This window comes from Hippoglossus hippoglossus, chromosome 5 (assembly GCF_009819705.1).
Source record: "Hippoglossus hippoglossus isolate fHipHip1 chromosome 5, fHipHip1.pri, whole genome shotgun sequence".
NCBI classification, from domain to species: Eukaryota; Metazoa; Chordata; class Actinopteri; order Pleuronectiformes; family Pleuronectidae; genus Hippoglossus; species Hippoglossus hippoglossus.
Genome location: NC_047155.1, coordinates 29,699,104 through 29,721,575, shown reverse-complemented (window position 1 = coordinate 29,721,575; position 22,472 = coordinate 29,699,104). Strand labels below are relative to the sequence as shown.

The window sequence follows — 22,472 nt, the reverse complement described above, 5'->3', positions numbered from 1 at the left end:
CATGTGGGCCTACATCTGTACAACTGTGTGCTATTTTTTCTTTTCTCAGTGTGAAGGATAAACCTTTAGGAAAGAAAAAAATCATCCAAGACATGTTAAATGGCTTCTTGGCTCTAATATAAATCATGTTTTACATGTTACTTTTATTAGCGTTTCGTGTTTTATTAATTAATTTTAGGCTTAAATTATTAATGTATTCTCATATATTTCTGTTGTTGACTTACATTAACTATAACAAATACATTGTTTGTCTTCCTCAGATCAGTAAGCAGCATCTGCAGACAGTCAAAGAGCGTTTCCAGTCATTCCTCAGCGGGGACACTCAGATTGTGGCTGATGAGGCCTTCATCAATGCTGTCCAGAGCTACTATGAGGTAAAGTTTGTATTAAGTTACACCTGTATACTCACAAAGCTGCATTTAGTGTGGTATGAATCAGAATCAATCTGGTATGAATCCTTTTGATTTTTTCCAAATACTTTACATTTACTTATCTATTATAAATTGCATCCTTTCATAGCCATATCTGACCTCTGATCTCCCTGTGGAGGAAGAGAAGAAGGTTTCCCTGTAAAACCATTACAATATTAAACATTATTTCTTCATCATTTTTATGAATATGAAATGTGTGCAACCTCCTTGTTATCTCAGTTATCTAAAGTGTCTTTTGCAAGATGTAAACTTTCCCTTGCAGAGCCTCATTTGTTTAAACTGAATCCGTCCAAGCAAGAAAACTAATAATGGGGTGAAGAGTATCCAAACCTCAGTGGAGATAACTTGTCTCAGCTCTGATAAATGATGCAGAGCATGAACCGAGCTCCTCAGGGCAGTGTTAATAATGTGCTCCCAGACGGCCAGGATTCAGTTGGCTTGATCCATCCAGACATAAAGAGGGGAATGAAATGTGATGAAAGAAAAGCCAGCATATTCCCTGTATCTCAGGCTGTTCTGCAGTGTACATTTAAAACATTCGACATACATGTACAGTATCTGCAGTGCCTCACAGTGAGTATGAAACAGTTGCCCACATTGCAAGCAGGCCAAAAAAGCAAGTTAAAGAGTAAGACCTTAGTCCTGTTACTGGATTACTGTGCACAGAGTATAGTGATGTTCAGGCTGAATGTTAGATAACTAGAGTGAATTAGAGACATAGATGGTATTTACATCATCATAGAGGTGTTGACTTTAGATAGGAAAGTGCAGGTATAAATGGCTACACTGATAACTGACACTTTAATGATAAGAACTTTAAAGGTGTTCTTTCAAATATGTTAATATTTGTTATCAACATCAACCAGTTCAAAGATAATTCCATCCATTCCTTCCATTATAACATCACCATACTGCCTTTTTCACATTTTCATCACCTCTCATCTCTACATTGATTATTAATATTAAGTGGCACTATTAAATCGTATACATTCTTTTTCTTCGACTCCGGAGGTAATATGAAACTCCACTGTCCACTGGGTTTTATAACTGGACATATTGCACATTCTGCACAATGGCAATAAAAAACGTTATTTTCAACATTTAAAAATTTGTTTGAAATAGAAATACAATAAGACCGGTATAAAAACCCAAACTCTTCTTAATAAATACAACCTTTACCTGAAGCTAATCACTCACTATATTTAGGGTGCTGCAGACTAGAAACTCTACATACATTACATACACCTCTCATCTTTATGTCACGGTGTTGATAATCAGTCAAATTAATTAAATAAATACATCAATATAGCATTTACATATAAATATAAATCCCATGCTAACGAAAACACAATTAACGTAACGTTGAATACCTCACTATTCACATAGACCTTTAGGAGTCATAAATCCATGTCTGCTTGATCTCTTGACTACATTTAAAGTTGTAAATGAGCATCTCATTTCAGACTTATGATTTTGACCTAACAGTTCACAAACCTATCATCTATCATCATACATATAGTATTGTATCATTTGTCTTTCACTGTGTTTGCTGAGGGCTGATCCAGGAACAAGTGATGTAAAGGAGATGGTGAGATTTGAGAGGAGTGTAGGGTGTGAGAACAGAACAAGGGAGCATATCTCTGTTGGGTTAGTGACGCTGACACACTGAAAAGCACTTCCTTATCAGTTAATGTGGTAGCACAGGCAACCCAGGTGAGAATGGTGTGATATTTAACAGATGAAGCTGGTGGCACAGGTTATCCAATTCAATTAAAACCAAAATATCCCAGCTCGGCTTTAGCTCTGGGCTCAAACTGGTGGAGGCAGGCAGAGAGAGGGATTGGGGGACAGACAGAAATAGAAGGATCAAGAAAACAGGGACAAAGGGTCAGAGAGAGCTTGGCAGTGACGGCAGCAGGTGACAGGAATTAACCTCCCATCAATAACAAGCCCATTGGGCCTCTCAAATATCAGTAAACTTGCTCTTAGTACCGTTTGGTTTGTTACTGATTTTCGTCCTTAGCTTTGCTGCTGGGCAAAGTAGAGGTAATGGAATTTCAGTTTGACTTTTCACAGCTTTGTAAAATGACTCCAGAAGCAACATGTCCATGACTGGTTTTATTTCACTGTCAATGATTTTCAATGGAACTGCTTTCTACTGAATAACTAGTATTTCATATGTATTTTGTGCATTATCCATAGTACCAGTGCACTGTTTCAGGAAACAGATGATGCTGTTGAATTTTTGAAATGTAGTTATTCAGAGCTATAACCACCTCAATTGAAAGTCCATTAATTACGTTAGGTAATGTCTGTGTGCCTAACAAACAGAGTGTATGCAGGTTGTGCACCTGCCTATGTACTATGTACTTACTATCTTGATAATGAGCCTTTAAATGATATGCCACTGACCTCAAGCCACATTCGTGTCCTTTTTTTTGGTTCTCTCAAAATAGAAATGTGCCAACAATGCGTCTGACCAAACTTGACCACATGGTGAAAGTACATTTGATATTTAGACAAAGACCTCATTGGTCTAAAATGAGGTCTGGTCAGGCACATTGTTTGTCCATTAAAATATCTTTATTTTTTCTTTACTAAAAACTCTGAATCTGAAATATATTGACTTAAATAAATAAATTGATTTGTCAAATCACAAATCATGTCATTGATCGCAGGTTTTCCTAAAAAGTGACCGTGTCTCCCGGATGGTGCAAAGCGGCGGCTGTTCTGCCAGCGACTCTCGGGAGGTTTTTAAGAAGCACATAGAGAAGCGGGTGCGCAGCCTGCCGGAGATTGACGGCCTAAGCAAAGAGACGGTGCTTAGCTCCTGGATTGCCAAGTTTGACACCATCTACCGTGGTGAAGAGGACCCCAGGAAGCACCAGCAGAGAATGACAGCCAGTGCTGCTTCCGAACTCATCCTCAGCAAAGACCAGCTCTATGAGATGTTTCAGCAGATCCTGGGCATCAAGAAGTTCGAGCACCAACTCCTTTACAATGCCTGCCAGGTGAGTCTGATTAGGGTTAGGTGGGTGGGTACTATTACGACTTTAATATGTTGTGCCACACTACCTACATCTTTATTTTTTGAGAGATGACATCCTTATTCTCATCACTGACATAGGTTTTCTTTCAGGAAAATAAGAATTTATCTTTTTCTGTTGTTACAGTCTCATAAGGCAGCATCTCTGTGTGTGATCGGTTCAATTCAACAACATGTTGCAAGCAATAAAACGCATAAAATGATTCATCTGCACAGTGCACACATCTAACATGAGGAGAACAATTAGATGTGTGTGTGTGTGTGTGTGAGAGAGAGAGGGGGGGGTCGGGTGCTCTGGTTTTGTGGCTAACTGAAAGCAGATACACAGTCTGAGCACAGGGAATGAACAATAAGACAGGCTTCTATACACAGACCATCCACTATTAAAGTGCTAGGTACTGCATCGATGGAGAATCTGCTGCTGGATGGAACATTTGTCATTAATATATGCAGAGTGTAATGGTAATGAGAGCGTAGAGAGCTGGGCTTTAAAGACAGATTGATGTGGTAATAATGGTGCCCAGTTGTGGGCAGCTGGAGGCTGGCCTACAGGTACTCAGTCTTTTGTCAGTGCTCAGTCCATCACTGAAGACACTGTTGGGGGTGGGGGGGGGGGGATCCTGCTCAGTGTCTTTATCCTTTTATCCTATTCCCTTTATTGTTTCAATCCAACATTGGCTGAGGGAGACAGCGTAAGAGTATGGTTTGAGCTAACTAAAGCTGGAAACATATCTCTACTCTCGGTTTTCGTCGTGGGCTGAAACTAGGCCAGTTTATTTCCCAAAACATAAACAGAGCTTGTTGAACATAGACACTCAAATTTAGCCATTTTTGTTTCGTTTAAACATTTAAGTGTGGACGTAGATCTTCAAAACTTATAGTCCTAAATCTAAATCACCTGAATATGTTAAAAATAGTTTTTCACGCACTTAAGCTCTGAAGGTTTGAAGACAACATAGTATTGTTTTCATTATCTTTGTAAAAGTTGAATACATGGCCGAGCTGTTGGACTTTGCAGACCTGTGACCTAATTACGTCACCACTGAGTAAATGTCTGTATGGTCAATGGGAAATTAGGATGCAAAACAATTTTTTTTACCTTTTATATATCGTAATTAACAAAAAACTAAATTCTTCCTATTCTACCTTTACTGTAGCTTTGTCACCAAGATGGATATGTCGACGAACTAGCTCAGTAACTGTTATGATCAATCTGTAGCACTACTTAGTGGACCATAACCTAGATGATGATCTTTGATCATTAACTTAAGTTATGGATGAAATCATAATAGCTGCTGAACTTTGATCTCAACAGATCAACTTTCACAGCAACTGCAAACTTCTTTAACTGTGTGATATGATGGGAAGCTTTAGAAAAAACAGCCAAACTTTTACTTTTATTAGGCCAAACTTAACCGAACCTTAACCACAGGTGCATATCTGAACTGTGGTTCAGGTTGGAGGATACAGTCACTCCCGTGAATGTGCCCATATGGTCATTGATAGTAATTCAAACTTCTACACCTGAATATAACCTCATGTACAAAAATACCCCATTATAACGTGGCATTAAAATGCATTTTGGGTGATTGGATTGCAGTAAGACCACATGAAAGTCTATCCATCCATTATCTCTACTGCTTATCCTTTGAAGGTCTCAGGGGGCAACCCAGTCTCATCTCGAAATGTGTAATAGCTATGTTGGTACACTAGCTGATATACAGTAGGCCGAGAGGCGGGGTACAACCTGGACAGGTCGCCCGCATATCACAGACCAACATACAGAAACAAGCAAACATTCACACTCACATTCACATCTATTTTCAAATAATAGTCTCACATCAACCTTACCCAAATTTGTATGTCTTCGGACTGTGGGAGGAAGTCGGAGTACCTTGAGAAAACCTAAGCAAACACGAAAGAACATGCAAACTCCAGACAGAAATACAGAGGCTCAATCGGGAGGTGGTCAGGGACATATTGTGACCACATTGAACACAATAGCAAATGCAATCAACACACAACAGGTACGTTGGTGAAAATAATAATCACATGTTGCTGTTCAAAACCAGTGATGTAACAGCAGCTAGCAGCCAGTGAACACAGAAAGGGGTCCTGTGTAAGTGAGAGGGGGATGTAACATGAGCTGGTCAGAGATCAGACCATGATCAGATCTCAGTGCTGACACAGGAAAGACATTAATACCATGTGCAGATGTAATTACAATAAAATCATATCAGGATATAATCTGGATACGAAACACATTTGAATGCAGGTGTAAATGGAATAACCAGATTAGTAGAAACATAAATAAACCTAAAATATGTGACTCAATCCAATCAAACAGGGTGGCAATGCACATCCACCCACTGTACAGCTTAAAACACATGCACCACTTAAATAAATCAGTCACTTAAAGAAAAGCTCTGTATTTGAAATTAGTTACAGCAGTATTTATTCCAGGAATTTTGCGGCACATTCAATGTCATTTTCTGGTAACTCTATAATATATCCTAAAACCTCTTTCTATGCAAGACTGAGGCACAAAATGATGTTTCTCTTCTTCCCTTGACACGGAAAATTGCCATGTCTGGAGTAATGACTCTCAATTAATGATCTGTAAGCTGAGAAATCTGCTGCTGTCTGTTGCAATACAGCTCTGACAGGAGACATGGGGGAGGGGACAGTAGGAGATCTGGATGGCAATAGTGAGGATGTTATTCTGCGATGCTGCTTTTTAATCTTGAATGAGATGTATAATTTGAATGTATGCTGTTTTTACTTATCAGTCCATATGGCTGCTTGAAAGGTTCTGTTGCTCTCTTGATTCACTCAACAGCTGCAGTGTCATTATCAGCCATATCTTTGGAGAAATTTGTACTCATCTACCATAAATTGTAAGATGGTGTGTGGAGGACTTTAAGGGGGAGACTATTATTGGAAAAAGGCTTTTATTTTGACTGTATTTAGGTAGATGCTGCTTTCTTTCTGACATGCTCTTATTTCCTGTTGATATTGCTGCTATTTGTTGTGTAGTTTAGGGATAGAGTATATCAAAGATGCCCTTAATCAACCATACTGACATCTGAAATGTGACCTGGCAACCCTCAACAACCTAAAGCTTTCTCATCAATTACAGACACATTAGGGACTGTGATTGAAAACCTCATTCACTACTTCACTAGTTCTCTGTTTAATTCAGTCATTGAGATTACTTGTCATCATCACAGCAACAGGTCATCATGTAACCTCAGCACATTATCCTATGAATGACAGCACATGCCTCTCCCCAAACACAAAAACACAAGGTATATATGTACTTATAAAGATTCACAAACTTGGTGGTCAAACTGCACAGCCACCATTTGGAATCAAAATTATTATTACAAAAATTTCCCAAATTAAATAACATTAACAACCTCTTGTATTTGGCCAAATAGTCATTCCATTAATTTTATGAGAATAAACAATATCATTTAAATCTTTATTTTACTAACATCAGCTCAGGCTTGAGATTATAAAATCAGACATTTATAGTGTTATTTTCAGTGTTGTATGGTTCATCAAGTCCCTCTCAGGTCCCTGCAGAAAAGAGAAGACAGGACAGAGAAGCAGAAGACATGGAAAAAGGATGGAGCGTAAAAGGAGAGAAGAGGATAAACAGAGAGTGAACTGTTTAAACAGAGGTGGTGATTAGAAGGAGGCAGACAGGAAGGGAGTCGCAGGCATTAGAGGAAACAAAGGAATTCCCACTAAATGAGCTGTGTGTTTTCCAGTTATCAGTGCTGAGGGTAAATATTGGCTTCTTGGTGTGGGAGCTGCACTCTGGCTAATAACTGCCAATTAAAATCCAACAGTACCAAGCTACGATTAAATCGGGAAAAGTGGAGATGGGAATGATTTTTTAAGCTTCAGTTCAACAAGAGCAGCTGTTTGTAAAACTGAGAGTAAAATAATTCCACATAATGTGAAGCCTTCTGAAAGTACTGACTTATGGCTTGCTGAGTTAAAAGACAATATGACACTAAGTAACTTCTGAATATATATTTTTTACGTGACTTACACATGCACATCACTCAAAAAAGCTTCAAACACAAAACCACAGCATACTGCATGAGGTAATCCTTTAATCCACGTTGTGAGCTTGGAAATCCCTGCACTATCGGAGACACTGAAATATCCTCTTTCACCGCACAAGCTTATGTCTTGACTTTGGTGCTACACAGAAGACTAATGCAGTGTACACGCACCATTGAGATGACCCCGGCTGCAACCATTTAATCACAGATGTAAGTTAAGGCAGCTGGAATAGGATTTTTCCGCTCCTGTCATCTTTTGTCGCCTGCAGCTCATCTCGGATGCGTCTGACGAAGAGCCAGACAGAGAGGTCCCCTCCCAACATCTATCAAAGCAACATGTTGCTGTCCTCATTAGCTACTGTCCTGCCCACTCACACTGAGCCGTATGCTGAACGTCTCTATAGCTTCACCAAGACATTCAGATGTGATTTATTTAAGTGTTTACTTTCCTTTAGGCAGAAACAAATGTCTACATCTTAACAAGTCATTTTACTGAGCTCTCTTCTTAGTTGCAGTCTATTTTATTCTTCAAAAGTCATACAATTTATTTTTGTATTAAAACAGGAATCAGTACATGATGTCATCATACAGGACACAAGAGGTTCCTGTCACAAGGTGGTCTTCTTAAAGGGCCCATATTTTACACCTTTCTGGGATTTAGTTTGAGGTATTGGTCCCCCTAAGATGACATATCAGTGGTTTAAAGTTGAACAAACTGCTGCAATGTGTATTTCCATGTCCTCTCTTCTGCCTCTCTCTGGAGCTGCAGACAGAACAGGCTGTTTTCACCTGCCTCTTGAGCCCCTCCTCTGATTGGCTGACTGCACTTAGAGTGACACGCGACCAGGCCTATCACCGGTCTCATTCTGGCGCATTTACGATGGTAAACACATCTGAAAGTCACGTTATGTTTGCAGCTATAGAAGACCAGCCACATATTTACAGTCGGTTACAACAGGATGTTTCTGAACGTTAAGTTACACCGTCCTCATGTTGGTTCAAGCTTTAGCAGGACAGTCGGCCAATGTAGGAGTAACGTCCCGAGTTACAGTACGGAGTTTCACAATGGAGTTTCAATACGGAGTAATGTCTACGAACAGTAACGTTCTTAGGAGGAATGTGCACGGACACATTCTCTTCCTTGCATCCCTCCACGCTGCAGTGTTTCTTCAGTGTTGTTTGTTGTGGTTAGCCTGTGGTAGCTAACAAGCTGCTAGCTGTGGAGGTGACGGGAAGCAGGGCTGATGGGTTCGGAGGCTGGACTGGTACCACCTGGGGGGGGGCTGAGAGACGAGTGCGATCCTGTATGACATCATACGGGGGAGGAAGTACGAAACAAGACGTTTCAATAACATTTTTCTTAGAATGGACTGAGTGAAAAAGTCCCTGGAGTGACTGTTTTCATACTTTGAGGCTCCCTACTGACCCCCTTTAAGGAATTACGGATTGTAAAAGCCCAGAAAATGTATTGTACAAAATATGGGCCCTTTACGAGTTTTCTAGAGACCCTGTTAGAAAGGACAATAGATGAACAAGTCCCTTCTAACCACTCACACAAGACTAAGAGCACATTGAGAAGCTTCTGAACCTGCAGGACCAGCCAAACGTTTTTTCTTTTTCATATCTATTTTTGGAACATTTTTGAGTCTGTACTTGTATGAACACTGATGTTCTTTTGTCACATCCTCCTCCTCTTCAAACTCTTCTTGCCTGATATATTCAACTCCTCTGGCTGAAATGACACTTTTCCAATGATTCTCTTTACTTTATACTACATGGTGTGTGTGTTGTGTACACAGCAAGTGTCGTACATAAATGAAGACAGGATGACTTTCACTTTCACTTATTATATTCATTGAAGTTATTTGGAGCCTTTTTGTAAGTTAAATGTGAGTTTAAGATACATAGTTGTTTCAAGCAGTAGGTAATGTGTTTGTAAATAATTAATATAATACTCCATGTTGGAGTGTGAACTGCACCACAAAGGAAATAAATATATATTATTTAGGAGGTATTGAATTGAGTTACAGAATCTAATCATGTGTAATACTAACATATATTTGATGGTCATTGGGAGCTCAGACAGAAACTGTTGTGTATCAGCATAGCTACATTGTTGCTGGACTTTCCTGACTTTGTCATGAAAATACATTACACACATGCTTGTGTCTTTTAAAGTGGTCTTTTAAGTGCATGTAACGTACGAGCATGTTGCACCATGCTGGTTGAAGCATTAGTTGGAACAGGTCAGTGAACACCTAGAGCAGCAAATGAGATGATTGTTTTCTAACAAACTGCACACATCATAATAAGAGCAGCAGGGTTAAACAGTGATGCACATGTCCTTTGATGAATGTGCCTTTGGCAGTAATGATGGCAGGAGCAGGGAGACAAATTGAATTGCCGGCCAACACAGCGGATATGTAGTGAGGGAAGAACAATGAGAGGCTCTTTCCTTTTTATCAGATGGGTTTTAGTCATTAGAGCTGTGGTGAAGTCAGCATCAACTGAAAGCCTATAGCTCGTCACGATAGAGTCAACACACTGGAAAGCATGGTGAGTGCTGAAATGATTAGGACATCAATCAATAGAAAAACTAACAATAAAGATTTCAGTTATCAATAAGGGTCAATTCACCAAAATCACAATCTGCTTTAACAGCAATGTCTCATTTCAGAAACAGTGTCTCTTTTACTCTGATCCAGAGTAAAACATTATTAGTGGAATCGTTTCTTCGTTTTATTTTGGTGCACAAATAGTTTTAAACTGGACAAAAATCCATTGCATCAGAGCGGTGATGTATATCCTCTGCATGCACTCTATATTCCAGGTGATAGAAACTTTTGAATATTGTAATAATGATGTCATCCAGGAGTCATTCATACCATATGATAATGACCATACTCATCTATATAAGCAATAGATCATATCTCTGACATCATTTTAGGGGGCTTCTTCATGATGCCATTGATATTTTAAGATGAGAAATTATTTTTCTGGTCAAAATAAGCTTCACATTGTCTCTCTATTATTTGCGGAGGTACACTGGTAAATCTGTTTTGCAGACTGCAGTTGCTCCCTATTTTGCTTTGTTAGGTTCCAGCCTGAGTGAAATTACCAAAAGTATAATAAGAGCATGATAAGGGCTGTTTGAATTCTCTAAATGATAATGAAATTAGCTTTAATGCTTCCTATCTTATCTCCTTTTGCACAGGGAATCACTGGAACATCCTGTATGAAAGAAAATTAGATAATGTGTAATACAACATTAAAGCGATACAGCATGGTAGTTGTACATGGACAGACCCACGTAAATATCATCTTAACAAATATAGATAAAATTGATTCTTCCCCATTCCTTGACCTCATAACGTTTTCAAGTAATAACGGTTAGGAAAGGAGTTTATAGACTTTTAAGTAATCCCATCGGCCTTTGACCAATCAGCTCCAAAAGTTGATAATCTGGAGATACTTTCCCAAGTAATACTCTCACCATGTCTGGTGAAAATCTGTCCATAGTTATTTTGTAAACATACACACAGACACACAGGACTGTTAATTAATATCACTTTTTCCTAAACTGTTTGATTCCAGGATCTCAATATCTTTCTGTTTTTCTTAATTGTAAATTGAAGAGCTTATCTCAGCCCAAAGATATGATATTACAAAAGAATGAATAATTGAACTAAAATAACAAAAACAAATTACAAGATGTGCTTTTCAAATGCCTTGAGACCCATGTCAGTGATTATCTAAAGTGACAGCTCAAGTGTAGATGCTTATGTATTTAAAAAAAATTAAGTATAACAGTGACACCTTACAACAGGCCCTGTGCAGCCACACCATCCACACGCCATGTGCACTGTTCTGAACAACAAAACCTGCCTTCGCTCACTGCTTTGGACACTTCAAAAGCTGATATATATTTTTTCTATTCTGTGTAAATTCTCTCTCATCTTGCTGTTCATGAAAGGTAAACAAGACTGGGTGAGACATGTGTTGTGGTTGATAATCCACTTCAAGTGCACTGTATTGCTGTGAAACCCTGGAAATCTGTGTGCATATTTGTTCTGATAACACAAACGGAGGAAAGACCAAATAAAACCACAGCCTTAGAACATCTCCGTGGTTAAACTCCTTATTTGACCTCAGCGCTCTCAGTGTGTGAAACAGATAAAATGTGTACTGATGAAGACATACCTTAAAATCGAATTTAAAAGGTTGTACACAAGACATGCAGACACACACACACACACACACACACACACACACACACACACACACACACACACACACACACACACACACACACACACACACACACACACACACACACGTGCAAACACTTGCTGGTGGCCTTTATCCTCTTCTCAGTGGTAGCCATGGCAACTGTACACAGAGGCTCCCTCCCCATCCCCCTCCATCGTCATTTGTTTGTCATGCCAACTGTCCCCTTATCTGAATTAAGGGCAAGTGATTGCTTTTCTTTTAATCACTATCAGGGTTTGGGCTTGTTAATCCATTCGGAGGAGATAATGGTTTCAAATAATGGAGAGAGGACAGAATATAGGAGGAGAGAATTAGGAAAGATGTGCTTATTAATATAATCAAATGTCAAGTCTGAAATCAATCAGTATTCTTGGTTTAATTGTAAATGTTTGGAGCAGGTGGACACAGAAGTGTAGGTTTCTTGTCAACACATATATTTGCACCCAAAGACACTATTCATTTACATTTTATATTTGTTTGTACAGTTCTTATCTCTCACGCAGTCATGCATATTAGAATAACAGACGTGTATTTAATTTCCCCAATTATCTACATACAGTAGTAAATCATCAATTGTACAGTCAGTTAATTTTTCAGACACTTGGAAATCATCATCTTCATCATACTGTCACATCACTGCTATTTAAAACTATAACGCATGGAGGAAGTACTGTGCGCTATAAAACAACATAGCATCCCATTGTGGACATATTGTATGACATAATATTATATATAGTTTTGTATTAATTTCCCAATTTTCATAAATGTCTTCCTGTGTGCTAGCGACACAACGATGAACAATCTGATTCAAAAATGATGTAAGAATTCGACACGTTGCTTTCAGCTAATAGGATACAGTCTGTGACTGTTTAATTTCAATTAAATTTAGATTTGATATGATTTGTCATAATGTAGCTGTTTCATTTTCACAGTTATTTCCATGAACTGGAAGGAGCTGGGACCCAGTGTGGTTTCTGCTAAATGTAAAGTTGTCACTAAGTTACTTAAGGATCGACTGACTAATGCTGCCGGAGTCATCAATCTACTTAACTATAATATCCAAAATGTAGGCTACACTTTGTTTTACACTTAAATATCCCTTTACTAGTCATAACTAGTGCTATTCAGGCATTAGAAGCAGTTCTGGAATGTTTGCCTTTGACTTGTGGCGGCTGTGGGTCAGAGGATAGACCACTAACCAGAAGATCGGCAGTTTGATCCCAGTCTTCTTTATTCCGCATGCTGAAGTGGCTTAGGGCAGGATGCTGAAACCAGAAATGGCCCATCTCATATATAAAGTGCTGCTCATAGATGCACTGTATGTGTCTAAATGAGTGAATGGCAAAAACTGTACTGTAAAGCTCTTCCAGTGGTCTTCAAGTCTAAACTAGAAAAGTGCTATATAAATACAAACAATTTACCATTTACTCTGAAGAAGCTCTGTCAAGATTGGGAGAATAATCCAGATGACATCATCAGGGTTAACAAAAAAACTTGGAGGCAGGGATGGTCTCATTAAAGATCAGTTGCATTGATCTTTAAATGTCCTTTGTTACTAAGTTTTTTGCTGAATTATTGATATTTTATGAATATCTATGAACTCCTAATGTAAAGCAGTTTTGAATCCTTGGGTTTAGGTTTTGTACTGAAGGGGAGCCTCATTTTCATTAATCATACAGTCTTTTAAGTTTTCATTTGTTTCCAAATAGGACTGACCACCAGACAATTTGTGCAAGTGTGTGTAAGAGAAAGTTCTTATTTTTACATTCGGAGGTGCTCTTTTTGTTGTGTGAATGCAAATGCACCCTGCGCCACATGAGGGTCCACCTACCCAGCTGATGTCTTTGACCCATTTAAAGGTGTGAACACAAGTACTTGACGCTGTCCACTTATCATCAGATCTCTCAGGACGGACATTAATTCCAGGTCTGAACAGGACCTACAGGCTACATACTCTGTTGACCTGCTCATTACCCACTTCTTGATACTGTACATACAAAAAAATGGGCCCACTACTGATGAACATAAACCAAGACATTCTCAGACAACAGAAAATCCTGTTACAGTTTACTTGCAGAAACAGTATCAGTTGCTGGGATGACTGACACAGGTCACCCACACACAAACCATCAGACCACTGATTCAGTGGGAAAACAACATTTTTGATGTAACTTTTATGATATGAATTAGGATATAAACTTGTCCACCATGTTCATTGGGAGGATAAACTAAATTGCCCCAAACTAAATTTGATCAAAAAACTAATTAAATTGGAGCAAATGGAGCCATGAGTATTATATAGTGTTTTGCCCTGAGTTGAATAATCTTTCAAAATGACTTGCATTTGTTGGATCGCTTTATCTCGGGTTTGATGGTAACTGTTTCTATTCAGTTTTCAGGACATGGTTGGGGTCAGAGACAACGCTGTTGGCCAGCCTTGTTGCTATGATGGTAATGGTTACCATATTGAATAACAAAACTGTGAATCAGAAATCAAAATATAAAATAATTTGTCTACGTGCTCCAAAAGAATTGAGGCAGCAGAGAAAATATCTTCTTTGGATTTTCCTTTAGCAGTAAATTCAGTGTGGTGTTTCACGGATAACAGATGATCTATCATTACATTCAAACCACATGCAATCTCTTCTGTCAGCTTTGTATTAACCTCAACTTACCCACTTTGTCTACCCCATGTTGGAGTAGCTTATGGTTGCATAACAAAGATATTAAGACTCTTTCATCAGAATACATTAGAATATATTGTTTTAAAATATATGTTCTGTTGAGATATTTTAATTATTCATAACTGTTTTATTGCTACTTCTCTCTATGTGAAATGCCCTTGACATGCTGCTGTAACAGTAATTTCCCAACTTGGGATCAATAAAGTACTATCTATCTATCTATCTATCTATCTATCTATCTATCTATCTATCTATCTATCTATCTATCTATCTATCATTTGTATAGAGAAGGAATAATAATAATAATTTCTACACTGGGATCACAGATCTTCCATTTTAATAAATACAATCAGTACAATAGATCCTTTATCTACATTAAAATATTGCCTCTCTTAGTTCCCCCAAATCCACCTCCCACATACACAAGGGTGAATCCAGGGATTTCCGGCATAGTAGTTTGTAACCAGCTTTTTGTGAAGCATGACAAAATGCCCAACAAAATGAATTGCAGTACCTTGTGTATATTTGTATCCCATCCACTTTGATGCAGACTGAGCAGTCATCACAACAATAGATTGAAGGGGATGCTGATTGGATTTCTGCCTTAAGTGGTTCTTGATGCTGTGACACTTCCCTCTCAGTTTCTGTTTCCTTCTTACTATAATCAATTGTGATGAAATGTTGTCCAACATCGAACAGTAAGAAGAGGCATGATGTCAACTCCACAGTCTTCTTGGAGTCTCTCAGGAGCATATGAGCCAATACTCCTCGTCCCATCGAAAACTAAAATGTGTGGAAAACAGTAAGTCATAAAAAGATATCTGATATTAACATTTGACTAAAACCGGATGAACCAGAGAGGGTTAAAAGAAGTTTACCCGACCATGACAGGTCTTTGCAAAAGAATATGACATAGCCAGCCATGGTACAGGTGCATGCTACAGACAAATAATCTTAGGGAAAGAGAGAAACTGCCTGCAGGTAGAGAGAGGGTTGGTGTGGGGCTGTTCTGTCTCAGACAGTTGATTTGCTTGCAAGATGCAAACTAATATAATCACTGAGACGACAGGCAGACATCTTTCATTTTAGCTTCTGCATAACAATTCACTATGAGCTTAAGCAGCACACTAGAGCTGTTAAGAACATAAAGAGACTTTAAGTTCTTAACAGCTACAAGTCCTTTATCAGTCTTTTACTTTTCATTACATTAACAGTAACAAACTTAGCTGTCGTCAACTTAACTTTTACTGGCATTAGTAACTCTGGAGAAAATCTGGAGCCTCTCTCTTCTGACATTTGCGTTCTCTACAGTAATATTAACCGTAAACATATATATATATATATTGTAGTTTTTCTATTTTGTTATTTATTCCTTACCTTCATTGTCGTTCTTCTGTTATTAACAGTCCTTATCATTTCAGTATGTTTTGTGTCTGTGTGTATAACTGGTCCCTCACTATTGGGAGGGGTGGGCTTAGTGGATCCTACACAGTTTATCAATCCTAGGTTTTAGGTCTGTCAGTGCCAGACGAATGTTCTGTGCTTTGTTTTCAATACCTTCATTGTTGAAAAGCCAGACTAGCAAAGGTATGTGGAAGAAGGGATTTCAGAGCCCTCTCAGCCAGTGCAGGATAGTCTTTTTTGACATACAGCCAGTATTGTGGGAGTGAGAGAGCCTGAAATTTCACCCTCAACTCCCATTCATTTGCCATGTCTATTAGTCGGGTCTCTTGGTCCTGGGAAATAAATCGGATGTATACAAGCAATTCTGCGGCATTCGATACATCCGTGCTCTCATCCAGCTGCAGAGCAAAATAATCACTCGCTCTCACTTGCTCCAAAAGCTGAGCAGACACGTCCTGAGCCATGTCACCAATCCGTCAGCTCACAGAATTATCCCAGAGTGATACAGCCTTGATTTTGCTGGCAGCAACCTCTGGTAGCTGGCAGAATTAAATCCTCTCCTATTGTGTGTGGTTTCTTTGCACGGACAATGTGGTACGATGCTAAAAAATGATGCCTTCAAGGCCCGCTCAGGAATGCTGGCTTGCTGCCTGAATGTAGCCGACTGCATCGCTAGGTGCTCTTCTTTTCTTTTTAAAAAGTCTATTCATTTGTTAGCTTCTGCTGGGTGCTTTTGTTTCAGGTGTCGTTCAAGTTTAGATGGCTTTAAAGACTCGTTGGCGAGGATCTCGAGGCAGAGAACACATTTGGGCACATCATGGCCGTTCTTACTTGCCGTGGTAAAGCCATATTTTATGTATGTGAGTCATATTCAGTCTGATGGTCTTGTTCTTTTAAGAAAAAAATTCCATTTTAGCCTTTAGCAGGATGTAGCTAGTTAGTTTTCAGGCACACAGCAACTTTCTGATGTAGCAGCTGCTCAATTCTGATTGGCTTGAGTGGTGTGTGTTTTTTTATTTTTTATTAAAAGATTGGCATTAGAAAAAAAAAAAGATTGGCATCAAAGGACACATAGATTTCGATATGCAGTGATTAATAACATATAAAAAACATATTTTATTTAATAATTAATAATTTGATTTGTATTGTCACATTGTCCCCCCTTTTCCGTGACAAAAGCAGGGGAGTAAGACATTCCAAGTTACACAACGTTGTGGACTCAATGTCCCCATGCACGTTATGTAAACACAAATCCGAATGAAGACAGTGACAGTAATTGCAATGAGCTCAATAGCTGACATAAATAAAGTCTTGTGTAGGAGTCTGTTTTCTCCTGCTGGAACATTTACAACCAACTGGAAGACTGTTAGATTTGAATTGAACAGATTATGTTGGCTTTGTGACTACCATGTGCAGTGGGCGAAATGTATATGCTGTATTTGTCAAGGCACATGCCGACAACATGTATTAGTAAGTTAAACAGACTAACCGTGACATTTGACTACTCAATTCCTGATGTTTGCTAAAACTTAACCTGCTTTGTGTTGCCACCTTTCACAGTGCACACTTCATGTTCTGCAGACGTCTTCAATCATTTCCCCCACAGCACTCTTATAAAACCAAAACACTTCACACTTAATCCTCGGAGGAGACTGACAACCTTCAGGGCAGCGTCACTGCCTTCTGCCATTTTTTCGTGGATGCAAAACAAATCCATGTTGTATCCAGTGTTTGAATGATGATAATGTTAGCGGTTGTCTTTCTCAGAAAGTTACCAAAATGACACAACTCTGCCATTATGACCCACTGAAGCATTGTGAGGCCTGAAGAGGTCCACATATTTGTTTTCTATATGGGGCTGACTTATCAGTCCTGCCCTTTTTCAAAGGTCCTCATTTCATGTCAATGAACTAGAGAAATGTTCTTTTATAATTGAAACATTTTCCACATGTTTAATGTAACAATAATATATGGCTTGTTTGTGCCTCTTAGAACAACAAGTATTGCTGATTTATGATTTTACACAACTTGACAGGACTTGCAGCTCCTCCAAAAAACTGTATTTGTGGGTAGTAGAGGAGCTGTGTTCAGTCAGTAGAAAAAAGGCTGAGCTGGAAATGCAGTAAATGAACATATTTCACAAGGGACAGTAGAATGACTGGCTCTGTGGTTTTGGGGGTTTGGTTTTTTTCAATAGACTCCCTGCTCCCTGCTGATCATACTCAACAGGGAGCCACATATTTGTTGAGTGGGTTTAATGCACTCCACTGAACTGGATTCATTTAGACCACTATCAGCAGGAAAGACAACCTTTTTGTGTAACATTTTACTTTACAGGTCAAATTGTTTCTCAATTATTGACTAAAAATGAGTTATATAAATGTGTGCACTTACACACAGTTCTTTGTCATGTAAGGATGTAATAAATTACGAATTAAAGGTAAAAGTTGAGATATATGGCCTCATGCAAAACCAGTCGTATGAACAGGTTTGTTCTTAGTGGTGTGTGCTTGCCACATTCACCAATTATCTTGTATTTTTGAATTTCATTTTAGGTACAAACCATTTTATTAACCTCTCATCGGAGTCGCAGGAAATTATTGCTGATATGCAAAATAAGGTTTCACCCTAAGATATAATACTAAACTCAGGTAAATGTTCTTCTGTGATGGGGACTGGGGGCTTGTCAATGGTTTGCCAATTGTTCCCATGTAAGTTATTTTCAGATCCTTTTACTAAAAACGAAAGTTCTGCTTAAACTCCCTGGCTCATCACACCTCTAGCCAAGCCACAGAAAAGACAGGAGCGCTCATACATTGAGTGACATATGTGCACTCGAGTGCATAGTTGGTGTTGTAAAGGTCAGGTGGATGGGCCTTGACACAGCTGGTTGCAACTTGCTCTACAGCAATTGTGTTACCATGCTGCATATTTTATAAAATAGCAATGTTTTTAACCCATTTTCATAACCAACAAATTGTTCTTTATTTCTGTGACATTGTAGCCTCCAGATGACACAGCATTAACAGCACTGCTTTAGTTTCAGTTTCTTGATTCATTGAGGAATCTGCAAAAACTGATGGACTTTTCTTTATGACACAGAGTCCAATAGAATTAATTACCACGTTTTGCTGCGGAGGCGCTTTTGCTCAAGCTCTTTAACTGACAACATCAATCTATTTAGTATTTTCTAGTGTTAATTTTAATTATGAATATTTTGATGAATTACTTTTATCAATTCAATTTTTTACAGTGACTACGAAAAGACAATTATGAGATGGCACATACGTCATTAAGCAAAAAAGACAAAATGAATCATTTAAAATATAGTACGAGATGTTGAATATCCCTTGTACTTTTGAATGTCTTCTACACAAATTAAGTTAACAACTACCAGTAGATGTTAGCAGGTGTTAGCGGTCACCAGCAGATGTGAGGGACATAACTTCAGTTTTGCACCTTAGTGTCATCAAGTGTTTTGTCCTTGTAATCAGGCTGAACTTGAGGGTATACTGAGGCTAAATGTAAATCTGACTAGCTAATGGCTTGTACATCAGTACTATAAAAGCCATGTGGCCTGCTCAGGAGATCAGACATCATTACCTCTATGACTTTTTAAACTAAACACTTTCCTATTTTAGACAAGATGGAGAATATCCCTTGTACGATCTGCCGCACTAATTAATGCCTACCACCAGTTGATGTAATCTGATGTTAGTGACCACCAGTGGATGTAAGGGACATTTCTTTTAATCACAAGACACCCTCTTCTAAGGCAGGCCCACCACAGGTTGATCAGACCTGGGTGCATGTCCCTAGCATCCTGGGGACCAGTTGGGATCTTTCCTCCTGATCCAGAGCCATTGGCTGCAGCGTTCTGCAGTGTGCAATATTTCTTTTATGGTCTGGCGCAGGACTTCCCAAGATCTTTGAGCAACCTGATGGTGGATGTTGCAAGGAAACCCCTGCATCCAACCTCCACAGGGCAAACTATTGCTTTCCAGCCACATTGCTCTGCCTCAAATGCCATGTCTGCGTGCCGCAGCCTTTTCCTCTCATTAGCTTCATCAACATAATCCTCCCAGGGTGCTGTCAATTCTAAGAAGTAGACGACGCACAGGGTGTTGGACCAGGGTATCAGGTCTGGTCTTAGAGTGGTAGTGACAATATGTGATGGGACTGTAAGCCGCTGGACAACGTCCACCAACATCTCCCAGTCTCGGGCTTTCTCCAACGGACCACTCCTGGTCATTTAACAACCAGTGAGGAAATATAGTTGGAAATTCACACAAACATTTATATACTGCAGCACTTTTTCTATGAGCACAGCATAGACAAAGACGTCAGGGGCAATTTGGGGTTCGGTATCAAATGGGAAAGACTGGGATCGAACGACCGAACTTCTGGGTAGAGGACAACCCACTTAAGGACCGACAAAATGTCTGCTGCTGCTCCACTAATGGGACTGCACAGACTGTACATACAAAATGAAAATAGTGAAAGTCTGAAGATCCCTAAGCAACCATGTGGAGTCAAGCATAGCAACCAACCCCAACAGGAACATTGTCAAGAGTCTGTTAGAACACATGGCCCATTGGAGGTATCATTACTACTGGAACTTAGGACTCATTTTAATAGGAGATGAAAAGCAGAATAAATATCTTCTCTGAGGTTATTTTAGTTAAAGGACAGTCTGCAACGAGTCTAGACTCAGATTGTTAAGTCGTTCAGTGACAATATTTATAAACTGTAAGTAAAAAAAAAGAGAGAGACAAAACGCACATCTTCAATTAGGCACTGTCACTGTCACATGCAGTGTGCATGTGTTTTATACATCCTGCGTCCTCCCTGTATATCAGAAGGAGAGAATAATCACATGGGAGTGCTGCACAGTATTGCTCTGCACACTGTTTGATGTGTAAATTCTGTGGTGCGTATCACTGTGTGTGTGTGTGTGTGTGTGTGTGTGTGTGTGTGTGTGTGTGTGTGTGTGTGTGTGTGTGTGTGTGTGTGTGTGTGTATGTGTATGGTGCCTTGGAGGCAGCAGTAATTCAAACGTGCTCCTCAGTCAGTGGCAACAGCAGGGGTGGGTGTTCTAGCAAGATGTTAATGCATCCAGTGGGAGAAAATCAATGGTATGGACAGATGGGTGAGAGGCATAGGGTTGAGAGAGAGTCAGAGAGAGAGAGAGAGAGAGAGAGAGAGAGAGAGAGAGAGAGAGAGAGAGAGAGAGAGATACTTATGTACCTGCCTATTTTCTTTTTATGTGCACCAGTCATAAAAAAGGATACAAAATAATTTCCAAGGCAACAAATAGTTCAGTAGTAAAGTCAAGTTTTCACTTTCTCCAGAACTGTCTGCAAAAAGTGAGAGGGGCTCTATTTTTCAAAGCTGAGCCATGAACGACTGTTACCATTCAAGCCAAACTCATGCAGTCAATCAATCAATCAATCAATCAATCAATCAATCAATCAATCAATCAAACAATCAATCAATCAATCAAATTTTATTCGCATAGCCACTATTCACTGAAACAAGGTGCAACCTTCTCTGCCATTAACCCTCAACAAGAGGAACAACTACAACTTTTAAAGAGACTTTAGAGAGAGCCACAAGTGAAGAGGGATCCCTTTCCCGGGACGGACAGAAGTGCATTAGATCTCCTTGTAATCAATTCTGCACATTAAGATTGATAATAAAGGGAAGCTTGTAAAGAGACCCCACCTTGTAAAGACTTTAGACATTCCAGTAAACAACCATCAAATAGAAAGCAGGAGGTTGGGGCAGCAGCGCATTGTAACTGAAAACCGGAGTTTAACCTGAAGTTACCTGACAACCTAAATCCTACTACAGGCCCCTGCTCCACTCCTGATGCCGTCACAGTCTGATCGTTCATTTCCACCTCCATTTTACTATTGTGAACATAAACCCGAAATAAACTTTGGGCCATGAAATTGTGTCAACGAAAACTTTGACTTAATGGGATATTAAGAAAATGTTCGAAAGGGTAAGGTTCAAATCAACTTTTATAAATTTGGGGAAAAAACTGAGAACTTCAAGCTTGGTCATCTGTAGAAAAGTATTTTTGGAAAACATTTAAACATTTCTTAGAAATTATTCCAATGATAAAAAAGGGCATTTGTGAACAAAGCAATTTTTCTGAACAAAGCAGAAAACTGCATAAAGCTCAGCGCATAAGTTCCCACACTGTGTGATACTGAAGTTACACGTTTTTCACCTGAATCTGATTGGACAAAGACAGTCCAATCACAAAGCAGTCCAATCAGAGGGTAGTTTTTTTTTTCTGAAAGCAGTAGATTTTGATGAGTGGTGTCTTGAAAATCTAATACTCCATTCAGCACCTGCAGCAAACATGTAGGCGATGGTACCTTTTCACAGTGTCTCTGTCAAACCCCGCCCATATCATTTGTTCACAGATTTTATTCACAGTCTATTATTTTAACAATCATAAATCTTTTCAACACATGCACAAACTAAGCCTAATTTGGGCCCATAAAACTTCTTCATTGGGACAACAACTCACTCCCAACTAGGAGAA

General features: G+C 39.1%; 1 protein-coding gene across 8 annotated transcripts in view; it reads left to right on the top strand.

Moving 5' to 3' along the window:
- cadpsa (Ca2+-dependent activator protein for secretion a) overlaps positions 1–22,472 on the top strand; it is a 164,195-nt gene that overhangs the window by 26,261 nt on the left and 115,462 nt on the right. For all 8 annotated transcript variants that reach the window (XM_034586801.1, XM_034586809.1, XM_034586808.1 and 5 more), the window contains exons 2-3: positions 261–374; positions 3,110–3,442. In XM_034586801.1, coding sequence (XP_034442692.1) covers positions 261–374; positions 3,110–3,442 — 447 coding nt within the window. The remainder of the gene's footprint in view (positions 1–260; positions 375–3,109; positions 3,443–22,472) is intronic.